This window comes from Protopterus annectens, chromosome 5.part0 (assembly GCF_019279795.1).
Source record: "Protopterus annectens isolate FY-2018-M chromosome 5.part0, PAN1.0, whole genome shotgun sequence".
NCBI lineage: Eukaryota > Metazoa > Chordata > Ceratodontiformes > Protopteridae > Protopterus > Protopterus annectens.
This window is the reverse complement of record NC_056735.1, coordinates 1,134,234,930-1,134,257,342: the sequence shown is the minus strand read 5'-3', so window position 1 is coordinate 1,134,257,342 and position 22,413 is coordinate 1,134,234,930. Positions and strand designations below refer to the sequence as shown.

General features: G+C 40.8%; 1 protein-coding gene across 1 annotated transcript in view; it reads left to right on the top strand.

Moving 5' to 3' along the window:
* LOC122801556 (mast/stem cell growth factor receptor Kit-like) overlaps positions 1-22,413 on the top strand; it is a 591,006-nt gene that overhangs the window by 541,986 nt on the left and 26,607 nt on the right. The window contains exons 16-18 of the mRNA XM_044070993.1: positions 3,830-3,952; positions 7,901-8,012; positions 10,620-10,719. Of these exons, the coding sequence (XP_043926928.1) occupies positions 3,830-3,952; positions 7,901-8,012; positions 10,620-10,719 (335 nt within the window). The remainder of the gene's footprint in view (positions 1-3,829; positions 3,953-7,900; positions 8,013-10,619; positions 10,720-22,413) is intronic.

The window sequence follows — 22,413 nt, the reverse complement described above, 5'->3', positions numbered from 1 at the left end:
TCAGTGATTCAGATTAGATAATTTATTGTTATGTGCATATGCAGTAGTTCTGGTGCCTTGCATAAGTATAAACCATCCATTTATATTTTTTCTATATCTTATGTTTTGCCATTTTTGGTGGGGCTAATTACCCAACTTGCAATCAAGTGCTGGTCTGTCATGTTCCTGGAATCATAAATAAGGACTTTGAGTACATTTCTGCTCAGGTGCTTATTAAAAGGAGAGCACTTCTGCATTTTGTGTGTGAGTATATATAGGTTTACTATCAAAATCCAGAAGTGACATTCTTCAAGTAACGTTAAATCAAATGTTTGGTTTCAAAGTCGTCTAACATCGAAAGTAAACCTAGCAAGTCTGTAATACCAGTATCTGGAAGGCAGCTGTAGTCCAACAGTCACATTTTCAAATCATCGAATACCAAACATTTGGTTTTAACATGGTTCGGAATTGGGACGAAAAACAGTTTTTATTTTCAACATGATTAAACGCACAAGTTCATTTCCGGATTGTGATAGTAAACCGTATGTAGAAACACACACACACACACACACACACACACACACACACACACACACACACACACGCACACACACTTGTGCACATGTACACACACACACAGACGTGCACTCACACACACACACACACACACACACACACACACACACACACACACTTGCACACACACACACACACACACACACACACACACACACACACACACACACACGCACACACACACACACACACACGCGCGCACACACACAAACACACACACACACACACACACACACACACACACACACACACACACACACACACACACACACACACACACACACACACACACACACACACACACACACACACACACACACACACACACACACACACACACACACACACACACACACACACACACACACACACACACACACACACACACACACACACACACACACACACACACACACACACACACACACACACACACACACACACACACACACACACACACACACACACACACACACACACACACACGCACACACGTACACACACACACACACACACACACACACACACACACACACACACACACACACACACACACACACACTCACAAACACACACACACACACACACACACACACACGCATAGTGATATTAGAAGTCTGCATTGCAGTAGCACTGGGTAGTAGGAGCATGGGCGGTAGTAGCATTCTCCTTACTACCAACATCTGTTTTAAATTTGTGACACTAGCAGTTACCAGGTCCATCATTGTTTATATTTAGTGATGCAACAAACATCGTTTCTCAACACAGCCAGACCGCCCCATGTAACTATTGCTTTGTAAATCATGATAGAAGAAGAAATTCCTCTAAAGGTATCTGAAGATGTTAACTGCGCAATCTGTCTGTATCCATCTTGAAATTGTATTACGAACTGCAATCAAATAATCATCTATTTTGTCCTTTTGACCCCTTGTCAAACCTCCACTTTGGAGGTACAAGATATCACTCTGACCTACACTTGTCCAAAGTAACATAAGTGGTTTTCTCCCAGCTAGGGTACATTGTCATACTACAGCGTGTAGTCTGAACTGCAGCTAACTGTTTTAACAACTCTTCTTTTGTGATGACTGCTTCACTGTTATTCAGCTGGGATTATAGCTAGTACCTGCAGTACAGATGTTTGTTTTCACATACTGATCCAAACGTTACTGCGTAGCATTTGAAATGTCCACATTCATGAATTTATCGCTATGCACTTCTGTCTCAGAAGGTGATCGAATGTGGATACTCAGTCATAGAGAGCTCCTATCAGATAAGGTTTTAAGGTGACTATTAGGCAAATGTTTGGTCTTTTTTAAACACCTTTATTAAATCATCACATTTTAATTTGCAGTGTGTCATGTATATTACCAGAAAACAAACTGTAATGACCATTATTAATGTTGTGCAGTATACATATATGTTTTCATTTAAACAATTTTCATTCACTCCAGTATTACATAAATTAAATTCCTGCCTTCCCTTAAACATCATCTCTTCTTCAGAACATTATTCTGCATGCATTGTTCCAACAAATCCCATTTATTTCTATCAAATTTGCTCCTTTAGTTTTCTAAAAATCCCACCACCAGTTCTGTTATCTCCTTTACAATATTCAAAACTTCCATTGCAATTGGTATACAATTTGCTTTTCTTTTTTTAGTAATTGCAGCCAGTACTGTTAAACTTAGTGAAGCCATGCTATGTCTAGGCAATTCCGATCCCGTATCCCAAATGAAAAGATAATATAATGACCGCCATTTGTACCTGCAACATTTTGTCAACTTAGTAGGGAGATTTTAAAATCTGCCAACTTGATACATTCCTTAAAACCGTGTTTCCAATTACCCCTCTCATCTACATCACTTCCCCAACATTTGCTGTCTAGCTAATGAAAGATCCTCCAAAGTCTACTTAGGGTATAAAAGTACCTAATATTACTACCCTGTACAACTAATGGACAGAGGCAGCTCCTAAGTGCTTTGTCCCATGCACAGGTCCCCTCAAATTGTCTATGGTATAATCCCAGTTATTCTCATTAGGGATAATATATAATTGTTGGCCATGGGGTGATTAAGGCCAATCTATAATCAAATGGACTAGGTTATTTTATGAACAAAAAGGGAAATTGGCTCGGCTTAAAATGACCTGAAAGAGCAACCGGCCTAGTACTTACGTATAAACCTAACAATACATGAACCTGTACAACCCTGCAGAGAACATCTTTTCTAGATTCAGCTGAAACTTCTACCAGAGATAGTCCATCATGTATCACTCCCTTGCCCCTTTCTGTTAACATCCCCACTCAGGAATGCAGTCTCTACCCTGTAGTCCGTACTCCTCATGTTGTCAGGTTATATGTTTAAAATAAAAAAGTGCTTCCGTTATACACAAAAGAACAATTACAGTAACTGATTCTATTGCATTATGTCTTGCAGTATTAGGTCACTGCAAAAGACAAGGTACATGTAGATTAATGGTGCATTCATTTCTGGTATTTTTAAAACAGACAAAAATGTTGTGTTTTTACTGCTGTTGTAGGAGGACTATTTGTTTATTAAATAAATCAACACCGAAATAGAAGTACAACTGCTGTAATTAAAAATGTTTTTTATTGCTCATTTGTATTCTACAGCTATGACCTGAGAAAAAGTGCTAATCTAATAATAGGTTCATAGGTGTGTACTAGGCTAATGGCCCAGGAGCGTTTACAAGCCTAGCTCATAGGATTACCCTGGCATCGTGCCACCCAACCTTAGTTCCCACTGCCTCTGTCAAGTAGAGCCACTGGAGTGATTCCCATGGTGAATTTTCTATTTCCCATCCACTCATCAAGATTTCTGTTGAAGAAGGCCAGTGAGGTGCTCTGTTTGACATGTTTGGGAAATCTATTCCATAGCATGGGCAGTCACTAGGTTATGAACCTGCCCCTCCAGCACGTTCTGTTGATTGTGGTAATGAGGTTGAGGTCTCTGGAGCGTGTGATGCAGAGTGATTGGGATTTCTTTAGATGTAGCATTTCTAACAGAGCTGGGTCAGACACGGCTTTGTAAGTCAAGCAGAGATCGCCTCTAAGTAGACGATATGAGACAGAGAATAGTTGGAGTAAAATCAGGTGTCATCAAAGATACACACACTCTCTCACACAGTTTCACATTTGCCGTCTATGTGATTAGAACTCCTACCTAACTAGGATGCTACACTGCGGTATTACGCAGTTATCGCAAGTGCCACTGAGCTTGTATATGTACTATAATTTTTTTTTTTTTTTTTACAGTGCATTCATCGAGATTTGGCAGCTCGGAACATTCTTCTTACTCATGGACATATAGCCAAAATATGTGACTTTGGCCTTGCCAGGGATATCAAAAATGACTCCAACTATGTTGTGAAAGGCAATGTAAGTACCATTCTTGTTAGTACTAATGCTAAAGTTGAAACTATAAAACAGCATATTAGCCATTAGCAGACACTGCAAATACAGATACCTGTCTTTGTGGACATAGGTAGAAGCTGTGGCTTTCTGGACATTGGTGAAAGCTGTGGCTTTCCGGACATTGGTGAAAGCTGTGGCTTTCCAGACATTGGTGAAAGCTGTGGCTTTCCAGACATTGGTAAAGGCTGTGGCTTTGTGGACAGTGGTAAAAGTTGTGGATGTGTGGGCATATGTAAAAGCTGTGGCTTTGTGAACGTAGAAGTATCTTCTAAATGCAAGATAATAAATGCTGCTTTAACTAGAGAAACCTTTGTAATAATTTTTCAATTGTTAGTAGAGGCAATATTGAACACATTGAATTCAGTGTGCTTTCATTATCAAATGAAAGACAGCATCCAGGCTGTACATATGCAACATCTGTGTACAGTATTAATTAAAATGAAACATAAAAAATGCTACTCATAGTGAGGCGACATAGTTTCAAGGCAGGTGGTCATGTATTCAGATTTTGTAGAAAGGTGAAGCAAAACAACATGTTAAAGACTTTGATCTTCAGAGAAAATATTATCTCCATAGCACTGTTAGGACTTTGCCAATGAGTTCTAGTAACAACTCTGTAATGAAACATGATGCAGAGACATATAACATATACATGAAGCAAAACCTTATTAATGGCTCATTAACATGTCTCTGAATTGAATATAGCTCAGTTAGTAAGCACATTAGTGTTCCCCTCACCAACACATGCAGTGGTGTCACATAGCCAGCACAAATACACACACTTGTATGGAGACAGCTTCAAATACGCCCCTATGTTTACATAGTAACACAAAGGTGCACACTCATGAATGCAGAGAGAGACACACACATATGTCTTTGCGTTATTTACTTGGTGCTTTGCCCCCAACACCCCCTCTGATGACATAGACATCACTGGGTGTACACTGTCAAAAGACAGTGTTATTGCTTTGCTGCCCAAATAATAGAGTAGAACTTTTCTTTGAATTGCTGTTCCTCACCATTCTGTCTAGTGAAAGGCTCCAGAGATGCACACATGCCTAATTTGCATTAGCAGTGCCCCCAGACTGCCATATTTGCATGTGACTGTCTCTGGCAAGATTGTTGTAGTGCCCATGCCAGAACCTTATTTCCTTTGTACACAAAAGCAGTCTTTGAATCCCTCATAATTCACTGTACAATCCTGATAGAAACAGGATTGTGCAGTGATTTATGTGTTTCTGAATCTTGACCAGTGTAAAGGTTGTTTTTAACTGTGATGTTAGCATAGACAGCCTTAGGCATAGGCCAACTAGGCGGCCGCCTAGGGCGTTGCTGTAGCAGGGGCACTTTTCCAGTAATCTGTATGGTGTAAATAGACCAGGATGGGGGGACCAGGTGTTGTGTGGGGGGCACTGTGAAGCCCTTTTGCCTAGGGCACTACTTGACCTAAGGCCAACCCTGGATGTTAGTAGAGTAAACAATTCTCATACACAGAAATGAAGATGTGTATTTGTAAATGCATTTTTTACTGCGACAGTGGAGAGGACAGGTACGTTTCAGGGACATTCATATATAGAAGGTTCTATGGATATTTACTTTTTGAAAAAGCATAGAATAGTGAACTTGGTATATTAGACTGAGTAATTATGGTTGCACTAGCATCTATTTGATGTTTTGGACAGATGCACTGTGGTGATGTTCATCGTGCATACAGCAGCAGTCATAACAGATGGGTTTTCCTGCTGTCAGGCGGGTCCTCGGTCGGCCGAATTCCAAAGTCTAGGTCCGGCGTCGGTTGTCGTCGCTTCTTCCCTGACGTCAGTGCGACAGGGGTATAAAAGAACCAGCTGACGCCATTTTCTTCAGTCTTTCTTGCCGCAGAAGCAGTGTGCGGCCAACTCCTGAGATTACGTTATTATTTGGACAGAACAAAGCCTTTCAGAAAATCAGAGCAACTCTTTGTGTCCTATGCTACAGGGGCTCAAGGGAAGCCTATTTCCAAACAGACAATCTCAAAATGGATAGCCCACTGTATACGCTTTTGTTACTCTCTTCATGGTAAAACTGTACCTGCAGGCATCAGGTCTCACTCCACAAGGGTCACAGCTACTTCTGCAGCTTTCCTCAGGGGGGTTCCTACCAAAGATATTTTGGAAGCTGCCACTTGGAGTTCTGTGCATACTTTCTCCAAGCACTATCACCTGCCTTTATACTCCAAATCTAGAGCAGTTTTGCAGGGCATCCTGGCTCCTCCTAGTTCCACCTAGTGCCTACCACCCCTTTTTAGCTTTGGTATTCTACCCGTCTGTTATGACTGCAGCTGTATGCACGATGAACATAGTACAGTTTTGTACCTACCATAAATGTAGATGTTCGAGTGCTAATACAGCTGCAGTCCAGACCCTCCTCCTTCCCTCTGGAACAGGCCTAATGGCTAACACCTCCTCATACAACCTGATTGGAGTATTCTTTTATGGTGTATTTGCTTGCAACTACTGTTTTAAAATTATACTGCATTGCATTATTAAATAGATTTATGTATTGCCTTCCTTCTGGGGGCACCTGACATCTGGGGCAAGAAAAACTGAAGAAAATGGCGTCGGCTGGTTCTTTTATACCCCTGTCACACCGACGTCAGGGAAGAAGCGACGACAACCGACATCGGACCTAGACTTTGGAATTCGGCCGACCGAGGACCCGCCTGACAGCAGGAAAACCCATCTGTTATGACTGCAGCTGTATTAGCACTCGAACATCTACATTTATGGTAGGTACAAAACTACTTTTTCTAGCATTGACTTAAATTGACAAATCTGCTTTCCTGATGCAATTCATGTTTGGAGACAATCTTGGCATGTATATTAGGATGCAGTCATTTGTATGTGTAGAACTACATGTTTTATAATGCATTCCATTGTTTTTTTCAATATCTTTCTGATCTTCTGTCATCAAAGGTGATTGTCCTACAAGCTGAGCCACTGACATTGAGGCTTAACTGTATTGTTAACCTCTAGTAGCCCTCTGTTAATCCAGTGTATAATTTTACTAGGGGATTTTTGAAGACTGTATTATTGGTCCCTGGTAAAAAAAAAAAATGAAAAACACATTTTTTGAATTAGTTAAATATTTGGATTATTGTGAGGGATGGTTGAAAACTGTGCATGCTTGAGGACTAATTTATTGTTGCATTAACTTCTTACACTCAAACTTCTATGATTCTAACAGTGCCTAAGCAGATGGATTATATTATGTTTCATAGTATTATCATGATAGAGGACTAGGCTATTGACCCAAGTGGACTTTTTAAACCTAGCCACGATTCCCAATAAATTTGATAGATACTGGTTCCCAAAGGTTTGGCGGGGGTATATATATTTAGGCATCAGTGACCGAGCAAGTATTCCACCTCTCTGTTACAAGACATAGGTGCCAGACCAGGGATATCTTTACAGTTCTCCATCCACTGATCCAAGTTTCTCACCTGAATAATTGCAGTTATGAACTCTGCTTCACATGGATGGGAAGTCTGTTCCAGAGAAGGGGAGAGGGCTTGCATGCGTGTTTGTTTGTAATTTGACCTTTTTTTACTGAGAAAAAAGTGCATAAAAATTAAAACATTAGAAAGACAAAGCTGCATCTCAGATTAAGTGAATTCTTAATAATGTTAAGGGTTGTGCATTATTTATGTTAGGCATTTACTAGATTTATTTATATTGTATTTGACAGCTCTGATACACTTTACTGAAACTTGGTAATTTAAGAGTAAATGTATACTGAAGCATGGGATAGTGTGTAGTATCATGCCAAGCTTCTTTTTATGTGTTACGTCAGTAAACGCAAAAATTATGTTATTATAAGTGTTGGTGGCTTCCTCTGTATTCCATTTAGAAGACAATCTCTGTTTTGTTGTAGGCTCGTCTTCCTGTGAAGTGGATGGCACCAGAGAGCATATTTGACTGTGTGTATACATTTGAGAGTGACGTCTGGTCCTATGGGATATTGCTGTGGGAAATATTCTCATTAGGTAACAACCATTTGCATGCTACTCAGTAGGTTCTCATACATGTTGAATAATAATCTTCTTCTTAGATATTTTAAAGTTACATGAATATTTATCAAAAGGAAATATACCATTCATCTTCTGCTTAGTATAAGAATTCTGGACAAAGCCAAAAATAATAAGGAACAAAGTCAGGGACAGATAACTGTTGCTTTTATAAACTTACACGTTTGCTAGAATAACATATTTTACATTAATGTGTACTTCTGAAGGATATGAAGCATGAATCTGAATGTCCATCATTATTTAGCGACTGAAATCTTTAGCAATTTGTCAGAAAATCACACATTGACCAACAATACAATGCACAAATCTGGACATTTTGAAAGGAAATATGAAAGAAAATTTCTGGTAACGGATTTTCATTAACACCTACACTAAGTGTGCAGTGTTCTGAGTAAACAGACAACTGAAGCATAACTCGCACTGTCTTCCTTCAAATTTTTGTTTTCCTGCTGATTTTCTTGCAACCTTAAGTACTGAAAGGGATTCATAAAGGTTACCATAAACTGTAGACTACTTGTACTCTTAGTGTCATCTTTCTAAATGACTAGAAAGCACAAAAAATGTGGCAGGGATGGTCTTGAATACAGATCATGCACACGTATTGTACACTTAGTTTAGGTGTTAATGATTCTAGCCCAGCCTGTCTTGGATATGTCATTTTGTTCAGTAGTTTTTGAGCTGCAAGATGCAAAGTGTTGAGCCTAGAAGTATTGTCACATTTCAGCCTTTGGATTTGATATTGTGCTACTGGAGTTGTGTACATTTACAATGTTTAAAACACAAAACAAAACTATTTTAATCCGTTCCCTTTTAAAAATTGGGATGCCAAGAACTTTCATACACTGGAGTGCACAAGGGTGGACTGTTGCTAGAGTCGATGGTAAGGGTTTCTGGGGAAGAGACTCCAGTGGTCACACAATGTGGGGAGTCAGTGTTCTCCTTGGATGGTCATAATGTAGCCTCAGATTTGGTTGCTTTAATGAGGTGAATAAGGGAGGACTTTTCTTGCTTTTGTGTGGAAGGAGGATTTCTGCCCCATTATGATTTGAAGGGTACGTTTGGCAGAAGGTTTATAGTTTTCTGAATAGCTGGAGATTTATTTTGGAGTCATCATATTCAGTATGCTGTAATTGGTCTGTTGTAGTCAGTCCCACAGTAAACAGGAAATTATGTCATTTGTTTTGCAAGATTAGCTACTGCTATTTGAAATACAAGTTTTAGTAAGGAGTTCTGTGCTTTAAAAGAAAACTACAAATAGTCCCACTTTAGAGGCTTGAGACCTCATGCTAGTTATCGTGAAGAAATACCTCATGAAGTATTAATTTCTAAGAGTTGTCATGTATGATCAGCATGTCAAAGAGTTTGAACACTTCTGGTGCATTTTATGTGTTAAAATAAATGGTTTCCACAAGAAAGGCAGATGTATGGCTGGATGAAGGAATGACCTACATTCAATACGGCAGACTTATTTTCAGGTTTTTTTAATGTATTTTAAGTGAAATGAATGAAGCAAGGCACATGTATTCATAGTAATTTTGAAAGGATTCATATGAGATGTCTTAAAAGAATAGTGGAAAGGAATTCTTCTTTGTTAGTGGCACAGACAGCTGGAAGTGGAGATCTATTTTATTGTTTGGAAAAATTCCTTAATCTAGTAATATTGCTGAAGAACCTTGGAGTATGAAGTTGAAGTAAAAGCAAGTCTTTATGAAATAGTTATAGTTTTATGACTTGATCTACATAATGCTGTTAACATTAAAATATATGTGTTATAGTATCATTCCTGCAGTGATGAGTTGTCTAGGTAAAGGGTGGAAGCTTGGCATTCTGATAATGATATTTTTTCTTTGCAGCTGCTGCATTGTTAAGTAAACTAATACATTTATTGGTGTCATATGGGTTATCAGGAAGCATTTGGACTATAAACTGTAGAACTGTAATGTTTTCTCACTTAAAAGGACATTATTTATAGCATCTGGCATGCTGCTGAGAATTTCAGCAGTGTAGCAGTCTGGCAGTAATTGTTAAGTCTTATTTGAGATTTGAAGTGCTGACTGTTGAGGAAGAAAAATATTGGATACCTTGTACACCAGAGGAGGAAGATAAAGTTTTGTATCAGAGACCTGGGTTCTGTTTTGCTTAACTTTAGTGTTTAAAAATACAGTGCTACCATGACTTTCAGCTGATCAGAATTTTGCAGAACATTCATATTTTCACCTCATATTTTTGGTCTGCTCCTCCTAAAAAGTATGGTTTTATGACAAATCATTTAGGACTAAAGTTGTTAAGTAAAGACGTACATTTAATTTCAAACGTCACATCCTTCAGTAGTTAACATGCCAATGCATAATGTGCTATTATTGCAACTCTTTTAAATTTATAAGAACAGTATTTAAAATCTGTACCTAATTTTGAGTCTTTGTTCCACCCATTGTTTTATGCTTTCTCCAGAATTCTTGTGCTAACAGGTTGAGAAGTATGATTGATTCTGGTGTGCAACTAAGAAATGATCTATTTTACAGCTGAGAGTATGTAACTGATACATTTTTTTTTATTTAACTTTAGGAAGCAGTCCTTATCCCGGAATGCCAGTAGACTCCAGGTTTTATAAGATGATAAAGGATGGATGCCGGATGTGCATCCCTGATTTTGCATCCCCTGGAATGTAAGAAGATTTTGTTTTATCTTGCAGCTAGTGTTAAATAAGCCATGGCTTTCTACATATGCCATCCAGCAGCCCCTCAGGCATTTGAGAAATTAGTCCTAGAGGGAGGGAAGGAGTACAAAACAACAGCACATAAATGAATGGAGGACTAAGGTTGTTGCTGGACTGACAACCCAGAGAGGATATACTTCATAGCAGCTAATGCATGCAGCAATCAGGCCATAATGTGCACTTACCTGCCAAGCTGCGCACATGCTGTAGATGGAGCACAGGATACGTGTAGAAGTACCTGTACTTCCCAGGAAACTGTTATTGTGGGCCACATACCGAAGCAACTATGGGGACAGGGAGTTAGGTCTTTACGCATAAATACCACCACCCAGTGCCAGTTTGTAGTTCCCTGTCCTTGAGAATACTTGCATTAAACCTCAAGAGGTAGGTGACCAGTGTCTGTGAAGGAGGACAAGACAGATACTCAGGTTGTTGGGAAAAATACATCACTGGATGCTTATAGCAGAGAGCATTGTGGGTGTATCACTGAGGCAATGTGACCCCCCCCCCCCCACACACACACACTTTACTACTGCCTGTATAATGGCCTTTTTTGATTAATGAAAAGAGAGGGTAGTCAGCAGGCATTAATGTGGAAAGTCTGTTAAATAATTCTGATATTTGTTTTGTCTTTTGTGGTTTCATCTGAAAATGTATGTTTTTTCCTTAAATACTGTTATTTGTGAGGATAGATATGATACCATAAAAGACTTCTAGCTCTGTAAGAAAAAAATGTAATATTTCCATTACATTTTATCTCTCTCAATATATATATATATATATATATATATATATATATATATATATATATAGCTCTACTTGATGTGATCAACATTTCACATTGTTGAAGTCCATATGGCCGAGACCATATGATCAACATTTGAAATGTCGAACATGCAAGCAGACAAAAAAAAAACTAACTTCAACAATGCTAGCAGGAGGGATCCACCCCCCTGCACCCCCATACCCCCTGTAACTTTAATATACCAACTCTGAGATGGTACTACAGTGCGGAAATGGAAATCTTTCCATTCCACACTGTACAGAGATGCCAGTTTCCCGTGGTCGACATTTCAAATGTTGATCATATTGTCTCGGCCATATGAATGTTGACATTGTGAAATGCTGACCATGTAAAGGGGGCCTATATATATATATATATATATATATATATATATATATATATATATATATATATATATATATATATATATATATATATATATATATATATATATATATATATATATATATATACACACACACACACACACACACACACACACACACACACACACACACACATATATGCATACATATACCAAAACCTTTTGAGTGTTTGAAGAGGTTGCAGTTGTCAGTATTAGCAAATTACATATGTATGTGCGCCCTTTGAACACTTTTGGTACCAGAAATCCAGCAGTGGTTAAACTTCTGTGACCTTGGTATTGGTGTAATCATTATTGCAGGTGTTCCTGTGATACCATGATGGCAGTCAATCATGCTATGTGGGCTTTTTATTTCTCCTTTTAGTGCAAACATAGAGTTGTTATATAAAGTTAGAGGGGATATGGGGGCATAGCTGCCTCACATTGGGAGATTGTGGGGCTAAATGCCCGCCCCCCAGTAAAAGCATAATTTTGTATTTAATTCCATCTGGAATTTGTACAGTAATGTACTTTCATATGATTAGGCTTGTGGTAGTTGAATACTGTAAGATGAGGTAAAAACGATCTACATTCTTGATGAACGCAATATTCACTAGTTATTTTTTAGAGAATGTGTAGGTCAACAAACTAGGAAGTTTTCAATAAGTCTGTGTGTGTGTGTGTGTGTGTGTGTGTGTGTGTGTGTGTGTGTGTGTGTGTGTGTGTGTGTGTGTGTGTGTGTGTGTGTGTGTGTGTGTAAAGAGAGAGAGAGAAATATATAAATAAATGTACAGAGAAGAGAGTATAAATAGACATATATACATTCATTTTCTAATACTTTCTTTATCCTGTTCCTGGTTGTGGCAGATTTGTTGCCTTTGTGGCAGTCAGCTATTCTAAAGCAGGGATTAGTTTGTGGATGAAATATCAGGATGTCAACTCCCATACAAATACACGTCTAGGGCAAAATTGTAAGCTAACTAATTCATTTCTTAATATGTCCTTCAGATGTGGGAGGAAACCTGTGATCTAGCTGAAAAAATATACAGACACATGTATGACATGGAAATTAACTTAACTAAGTGCTGTGAGGCAGAAACAACAAATTTAACTATCCTCTGCACTGATATGCCTCCCCAACACAGATGCATTTAGTTTGTTTTCTAACCATGTGCATATATACAAACATGCACACATAACACATACATAAATGCGTATATACATATTATGTTCATAGTAACGTGGCATACTTGCCCCTGCTTCTATGCTTTTTATTTTCAAAAACATGTTCTTTACCCTGAAAAAAATGTATAGTTTTGGGACAAAACATTAAGGGCTAGTCGGAAATCAGTGCTCGACCTTTTATATCTGTATCTTCTGAAAATAGTTGCTGATAATAATCCTCTTACTAGAACAACTTTCTCAGGGAATAACATTAAGGTTGATACCTATCAGGAAATTTTCCCAATAGTCTGGAAATAAGAGTCTGTATCAGGAAATCTGGAAATTGGGGTCTGTGTCAGGAAATCCAGATAATGTTCTTCGTGTTTCACTGTTGCAGTCATCACATTTGAGTTATCCCTGCCAGGGTAGCCCTTGGCCAGCCCAAATATCAGTGGCTTAGTATTTCTGCGTCGGTTGCTGTCACTTCAGGACTGACGTCAGGTCATCAGTAATATAAAGTAAGGCAGCCAATGCCATTACATCAGTCTTTCTTGCTGAGGAGCCCAAAGCAGAAGCACTTAGCATGAGTGCCGGTCACCCGCTACCTGAGTTTCGTCTTCCGAATTGAAGCTGAAGTCTTCTAAATCTAATTACCCCATTGGGGATCCTTTTTTCTTGCTCTAACCGATGTCAGAAAAAGTTAACGAGACGATGAGGGGGAACAGTAGTAGAAAGAGAAGAAAGTAGGCGGCAGATGCGATTTGGCCAATAAGGACAAATGGGTGTTCTACGGGCTGTCCACCGATTCATGTCAAGATGAGGGTATCTGCCACTAGCAACCAAAGTATGAGTTGGGAGAACAGCCGGTATGCTATGGTTAGCTGTTTTGCTCGGGGGTGGTGAAAATAATAAAGATCCTTTTGTGTTAAGCTACCGCAGCAGTATTTATTAATTAGTTTGTTCTCTAATGAGGCGATGAGGGGGAACAGTAGTAGAAAGAGAAGGAAGTAGGCAGCAGATGCGATTTGGCCAATAAGGACAAATGGGTGTTCTACGGGCTGTCCGCTGATTCATGTCAAGATGAGGGTATCTGCCACTAGCAGCCAAAATATGGTTGGGAGAATTGCCGGTATGCTATAGTTCGCTGTTTTGCTCGGTGAAGGGCTGGGGTGGTGAAAAGATAAAGATCTACGCTATGAGTACTAGTATGCCTCCCAGTTTATTTGGAATGTAGCGTAGAATTGGATATGCAAAGAGACAGTTTCACTCTAATTTGATGTGTGTGTGGGGGTGACGAGGGGGCTTGCTGGGTAATTGTCTCGCATGTGGAAAGCAAATTCCACACTGAGACTTTCATTCTTGCTGTGTCACTTGCTTAGGCTCAGACAACGACATCCCTCACTGTCGCTTTTGTGCTTTGTTTAACACCAGAACTATACATATTTTGGCCCTTATTGTAGCCAGAGATTTTCGCTTACAGTCCTCGAATTCCGATATGGCTTCGGGAAGCCATCCGACAGCCGATCTTCTGATAAAACATAAGGATAAAAACAGAGACAGACCGCAAGGACGCTTCTGTTAAGCTAATCATCAGTTCTCCAGTCCTCAGTGAGGTGCTTTCGCAGCCCCTGATGCCCACTTCTGTGGATTTGCAGGCCACTACCGAGACCCACTCGGAGTCCGGTATGCCGCATAACTCTTCTTCGACTAAGGATCCTGCAGTTGTCTCTACCTTGGATGTGTCTGAAGCTGCTGAGCAGGCACCGGCTTCCGAGGAAGTACTTCACACTACCGCTTCTTGACACAAACCGACTTCTTTCGCGTCTACCATTCTTTAGAAAATTACTGAGTTTCTAAGGCCCAGGGTATTAACCACACCCAAGAAACAGACGACCCAATCTCAGGCACCTGCTTCATTGCCTCAGTCTCAAATGCTTAAAATGGTGGAAGACCTTATCATGCTCATCAGGGGAAGCCAAATCTACCCCTTCTAAAAGAAAAAAGATCTGTCTCCAGTAGTTTTGTCTGAATAGGAGTCTGATGACTCTGATGCCTCTGAATATGAAGACATGCAACCCCTCTCTGCTTATGAGGATTCTGATGCAGATCCAGGGACTTTTCCTTTGGGGAAACCCTTCATAACTTAAGTAGCATTTCCAGTGGGAATGTCAGGATTACCCTCAGTTTAAAAAGAGATTCAGAGAATTCTAATTTCTTCCACAGCACTGAACCCTGGCCATTCCTGCAGTCCTGGATGTTGTGAATGTTGTTTTCCTGGAATCCAGTTGGACTCCTGACTCCCTCCCTCCTGCTCCCAGGAAACCTGACAGGTGTTATAGAGACCCTGACTTACACAAATTTCTTTTGAAAAATCCTACTGCTGACCCTGAGGTAATTTCTCAAGGGCCTTAAGGAATTAAAGCAACCTCTGCTAAGAATCCTACCCCCTCAGATAAGGATTTCCGAGCACTAGACAGATGGGGTAAAAAGTATACACCTGTGCTACTCTTGCTATCAGACCACTAAATTGTCAGTTCCATATGCTAAAATATCAGCAACATACCATGAAACTCCTCAAACAAAAAGTGTCTTCCTTTCCTGCTTGTACAGACTCTAAAGAGTTACAAGAGTTAATGCATTCTGCAAGTCAGGTAACTAAGCACACCTTACACTGTGGTTTTGATGCCCTAGAAGTTTCTTGCAGGGCAGCATTCACCGGTTCTGTCCTTAGAAGGCATGTTTGGCTTAAGGAACAGCCCTTGCCAGACCATGTCAAGTCTAAATTATTGGATGCACCCTTGCACAAAGACAACTTATTTGGCACCAAGGTAGAGGAGGTCTTAAAAAAGATGGAAGAAAAAGCTAAATCTTTGCAGACAGTTAAGGATTTTCTACAGGTCCAGCCACCCTGGTTCAGCAGGCATTGCCCTTCCAAGCACTGATCCTTTCCTGTTCCCACCAGGTCAGTTCAGCCCAGACCCTGGGGAAGCAGACCCCCCAGACAGCAGCCACAGGGAATGCAAAGTAGTGGATTTCCTCCAATTCAAAAACAGGGAGTTCAAAGCCACCCCTCATGGTAAGAACTCACAATGACTCTCCTCACCCACTCTCTCCCTCTGCCCACCTGCACTTGCCACTAGGAGGAAAACTCTCCTTTCACACAAGCACCTGGACCACCATTACCAACGACTGCTGGGTCCTCAACATAGTGTCCCAGGGATACAAATTTTTCTTTCCACACTCACCAACCCCAAAAGGGTTCCCAGATCTACCTCCAAACCAGTGGGCAGAGGCAAAAAAGCAAGTCCTTTCCCTGCTCTCTATGAGGGCACTAGAGCACATTCCTGCAGAACAGATAGGCCAAAGTTTCTGCTCCAGACTTTTTCTGGTACTCAGAAAAGAGGGCATCTGGCACCCCATCCTCAATCTATCCATTCTAAACACCTTTCTGGTGATACCAAAATTCAAAATACTCACCCACCAGCAACTGTTACCCATGCTCTCCAAGGATGCTTGGCTAGCCACCCTAGACCTGTAAGAGGCCTGCCTCCACATTCCTACCAGGGAATAATGCAGGAAATGTCTATGTTTCAGACAAAGGAATATCCACATTTACCCATACTTAGATGACTGCCTAATTCAGGCAGACAGTCAGGAAATGCTGCTCAAGCACCTGGCTTTTGTAAAGTTCCTACTGACCGCCTTGGGGTACACTATCAACAAAAAGAAATCCAAACTAGTACCCACCCTAAGGATTATATTCCTGGGAGCAAGCCTAAACACAGCATCCCAGATGGCATTCCTTACATCAGAAAAGCAAGCTTACCTGACAGCCTACTTCTCTCAACTAGCCACCAGACCCAGTTGTCTGCAAGGAAAATCCTGCAAGCTCTGGGATTCATGGCATCTTGAATTCTACTCATTCCATATGCCAGACTGCATATGAGGAAACTTCAGTGGTACCTAAAAAGCCTTTGGTGTCAACACTCTCAAGACCTGGAAACTCTTATACCAGTAATACCTTGCCTAAGGAAAGATTATCTTTGGTGGGCAGCAGCATGCTCCCACAACAAGGGACTACCCTTCTCACCACCCCCGCCACCTAGACCCTCACCACAGATGCATCAGACTATGCCTGGGGTGCACACCTGGATGGCAGGTGCATGCAGAGGCAATGGAGCCCACAGCAAATCCATCTGCACATCAACCAAAAAGAGATGCTAGCTGTCCAGCACGCATTGACAGCTTTCAGGCCTCTTCCCTCCCGATCAAAACAGACAGCACCACTGTGATGTGGTATATCAACAAGCAGGGAGGGACTCACTCTTACCCTCTATGCAGGCTGGCCATGACCCTTTGGCACACAGCCTCTGCCATGCAACTCCACCTGTTAGCACAATTCCTGCCAGGCTGTCTAAACTTTCTGGCAGACCACTTAAGCAGAAATCTTCTGGACCCACACATGTGGCAGCTAGGCCAAAAAACCTTTGCCCTAATAACTCAGAAATGGGGCACCCCGAAGGTCGACCTTTTTGCCTCCCACACCAACCATCAGCTCAGCAAGTTCTGCACCAGGGAGCATCACTGCATGACTTGGAAAGTGGATGCCCTATCCTTCCCCTGGGTCAGTCTCTCGGTCTATGCATTTCCCCCATTACCTCTCATCACCAGGGTACTGCTCAAAATGTTTGTTCTTCTTCTTTCAGCTTTTCCTGGTTCGGGGTCATCACAGCGGAACTCTGGTCCACTAATGATTGGCAGTAGATTTATACGGTGCCTAGGTGCCAGCCCGACACCCAACCTTCAACAAAGGCACGCCCATTCACGCATGTCTTTTGAATGCCACTCGACCACAGGGAGGACATGCAGACTCTACACAGAAGGCACTCCAGATGAGAATTGAATGGGAGAACCTCTTGCTGTGAGGCAGCAACGCTACCACTGCACCACCGTGGCTGGAGGAAAAACCAAGGACAATTCTGATTGCTCCAGACTGGCCTCGACAGCACTGGTACCCACTGCTGTGCAGCCTGTCCCCACTGCCACCATGGCATCTCCCTCAGACTCCAACCCTCCTGACCCAGAGGGAAGGAGAATTCATGCATCCCCAATTGCAGACCCTCAATTTTGCAGCCTGGCTTATTCCCTGACCAGTGATCAGTCTGCCAACCTTAGTAGACAGGTTCTAGATGATTTACATGAGGCTAGATGCCCTAGCACTAGAAAGTCTTATGCTGACAAATGGAAAAGGTTCTGCACCTGGATTCGGGCTAAGGGAGCCGATACGGCACAGCCCTCCCTACCTCTCATCCTGGATTACCTAACTGACCTGCTACACGGTGGGCTCTCCTTTTCCTCTATTAAAATTCATGCCTCTGCTATCTGTGCTCATTTCCACACTGAGCAGCTCCTTTTCTCACACCCTCTGATCAGACAATTCCTAAGAGGGGCTAACAACTTGAAGCCACCCAGAAGAGTATTACTGCAGCTTGGCACCTTAACTTTGTGTTGGAAAAGCTCACCCTGCCCCCCTTTGAACCAAGGGCTTCTGAAGCAGGGTTAACATTTCTCTCCTGGAAGACAGCCTTTCTTCTGGCCATCACTTCAGCCAGAAGAGTATCTGAGCTACAAGCACTCATGGCTGTAGATCCCTTCATCATTTTCCATGCTGACAGGGTGTCCCTCAGGTCTAACCCATCCTTCATGCCCAAAGTGGTGTCCAGTGTGGCTCTCAACCAATCCATTCATTTGCACACCTTTTTCCTTAACCCACAAAACAAGGGGTAAAGGATCCTGCACACTCTAGATGTGCACAGACAGATCAGAGTCTTATCTAGATAGGACTAAATCATTCAAAAAGTCTGATCAATTACTGGTCAGCTTTGCTGCAGGTGCAGAGGGCAAAGCCATCTCAAAACAAACCATTTCAAAAATTTCAAAATGGATAGCACACTGCATGCATTTCTGTTACAAGCAACACAGAAAACCTCCCCCTAAGGGGGTCAGGACTCATTCTACCAGAGCAGCTTTCCTCAGTGGAGTCCCCACCAGGGACATCCTGGATGCTGCCACATGGACATCTGTTCACATTTTCACCAAGCATTACCACCTGCCTATCTTCTCCAAATCCAGGGCGGGCTTTGCCACTGCAGTCTTGCAGGGCATCCTAGCCAGCCCCTAGTCTCCTTGACTGCCTACACCCTTTTCCTCAGCTTTGGGAATCAACCCAAATGCGATGACTGCAACAGTGAATACACTCGAACATCTACATTTATGGTAAGTGTACACAGCTGTACTTTCTTCATGCTTCACTGTTGCAGTCCTGACTTTTGGGATTTCCTGCTTCAGAAGCCCTTGGTCAGAGTAAAAAACTCCCACCTCCCTGAGGTGGTGGATGCCCTACCCTGTTGTTAGGGTGGTTGGGTATAATGGGAGCCAGCTGAAGCCAAGATATCAGTCGTTCTTGCTGTCGGAGCCCAAAGCAGTTGTGAGAGCATCAGTCGGTCTGCACCAAAGTGAGAAACAGGAAGGAGGAACAGGAAGATTATGGGACATCTGAAGAAGAAATATGGACATGGGAAAGAAAAAAAAGATTTAATATGGTGTAATATCTATGCAAAGGAGAAAGCAAAACTAATCAGTACAAAAAATGCAGCACCAAAGATATTTGAAGAGAAATACATGCAAAGGAATCCAGACATGAAAAACTTTACAATTAAAAAAAAGAAGTCAAAGATGAAAAGTAGAAAAGAAGATCAGTAATGGGGAAGTTAAAGAAATAGAATGGGGAACAGGAAATTCATCCCTGGTTTGGCATCTATGTCTCTAATAGACACAGGCAACCTGTAAGTGATTCATCTCCCAGGATCTAGCTTAAGTGATTCATCTCCCAGGATCTAGCTTGTAAATGTTTAATCTTCCAAGCCCCTGCTTACACTTACCAAGGGTATCAGAACTTGTCAGAGATTTGGGATGCATGGCTAGGCTTAAAAAGGCCTTTATGGTCGTTAGCATAGTAAGCACCTATGAACAGAAACTGAGGTTACGGAGTACCTGTGAAGTGAAGGACATTAAGATATTTTGGAGCCTTTCACAGGAAACCTGTATAAACATTCACTTGAAGCTGGACAGCAAGGGAAGGAACAGGAAAATGTGGCCACTCTGATGCAGACAATGTTGAGGAGTGATAGGTGAGTGAGTTCCCATATAACAGAGCAATGGATGACACAGGATGAAATTGAAGAGAATGTGCCACAGGAAGATGCTATAGGACCCTCTATAGAATGCCCGCAGGTAATGGAGAATAAAGTATGTGCCCTCGGTTTAGAAGAAAATGAGCTAAGAGAAGAGTTGTTTGATGAAATAGAGATAGATAGACATGTTAAGATCAATGAAAGAAACATAATGCAGAAGGTCATTAAAACCCAAAAAGTTAGAAGTTTGATAAAACAAATGAACACAGTAATTAGGACTGTCCATTGAGATCCATACGATATATCAGAAGTAAACAGGAAATATTACTGTGCAGTTGAATTAATAACAGATAAAATTCTCCCAAAAGAACAAAGGGTAGTAAGGGAAAGGAAGGGGAGAAATCAAATACCATCATGGTAGTATCGAATATAGAAAACTATAAAGCAATTAAGACAAGAAATGTCACTGTTAGAAGGGTATAGAAGAGGGAATAGATCAATAAAAATACTCAAAGAAAGATGTGATAAAAGCAATGTGCAGTATTATAACAGATCAGGATTTAGTATGCACTATCGCAAATGGTAAACTAAAAGTATCAGCACAGGCAGAAAAACTTAGAAGATACACAAATAAATATAAAGGAAAAGTACAAAATAATACTCCTACTTATGAGTGAACCTGCAAGCTACCCTAAAAATTATAGACCAGTAACTTACCTTCTGATGATGTATAAACTGTACACCGGAATTGATGCCGACAGAGTTTATAATCATTTAGAAGAAAACTCAATTATGGCAGTAGAACAAAAGGGCAGTAAAAGGAAGTCATATGGAACAAAAGATCATTTGTTGTTAAATAAAATCATAGTGGATAACTTTAAAAAGGGGGAGAATCTAACCGTACAAAGGGGAAGAATCTAAGTATGACATGGATTGACTACAAAAGCATTCAACGGTATCCCACATTCATGGATAAAAGAGTGCTTAAAAATGTATAAGATACACTCCACTGATCAATTGCGTTACAGTGACCATGAAACAGTGGCAAACCACTTTGTAATTAAGCCATGGTATAGGACAGATTATTATTCCACCATGGTAAAGGACAAATTATTATTCCATGGATAAAAATTCAAAGAGGGATATTCCAAGGTGACTCTGTCACTGCTGCAGTTCTGTCTTGCCCTTAACCCATTAAGCTGTCTACTTAACAGATTAGGCCATGGCTATAATTTGGCTTGTAGAAAACAACAAAGTGCAAAAACTTTTCATCTTCTTTTTGTCGATTTAAAATTGTATAGCTCATCAGATGAGGGACTGAACGCACAACTGCAAGTAGTCAAAAATTTTCAGGTGATATACGAATGTCTTTCAGTCTTGATAAATGTCAAAAGCAACTTTTAAAGCAGGAAAGCTGCCAGCACCAAGAAAACATCAGTTTGGGACAATAATGTGATATAAAAGAACCTGAGAAAGAGCGAGTGTATAAATATGTGGGAATTGATGAAGGATCAACAATAAAACATAAACAAATGTGAATAAAACTTAGTAAGGAATATTTTAGAAGACTTGAATTAATTCTGAAACAGTGGTGACATCTAGGAACAAAATTCAAGCTATAAACCAGTTTGCTCTTCCTGTCCTAACATACAGTTTTGGAGTGATTGACTGGCCCCCAAAAGGTGTTGGATAGATTAGATAGGAAAAGAAGAAAGATGCTTCATGCTCATCAAATGATTTATAAAAATCAGTGCATACCAACATTATACATTCCACTGTCTGAAGGAGATATGAGCCTCCTTGAAATTGATTACATGTATAGCTCTGCAATCATGGGACTGCACACATATCTGATGATCTCACAAGACCCAAATGTAGTGAAAGTTTTGAAACATGAGGAGAATAAATCTAAGATGACCTCCCTGTTTACTCTAGCAGCAGCATTTCAGCATCACGCGGGAATGGAGATCAAACCAGAAGTAGATAAAAATCAGGCAGCAACTGAATGTAACAAAAATCAAAAGAAAGAATATAAGGTGAAGGATCAAATGAGAATGCAAGAAATGTGGAAAATGCATAAATATAGCTGCAAGTATAGAAAATTCCTGGAAGAACTTCATGTAACCAGGGTCAAACAC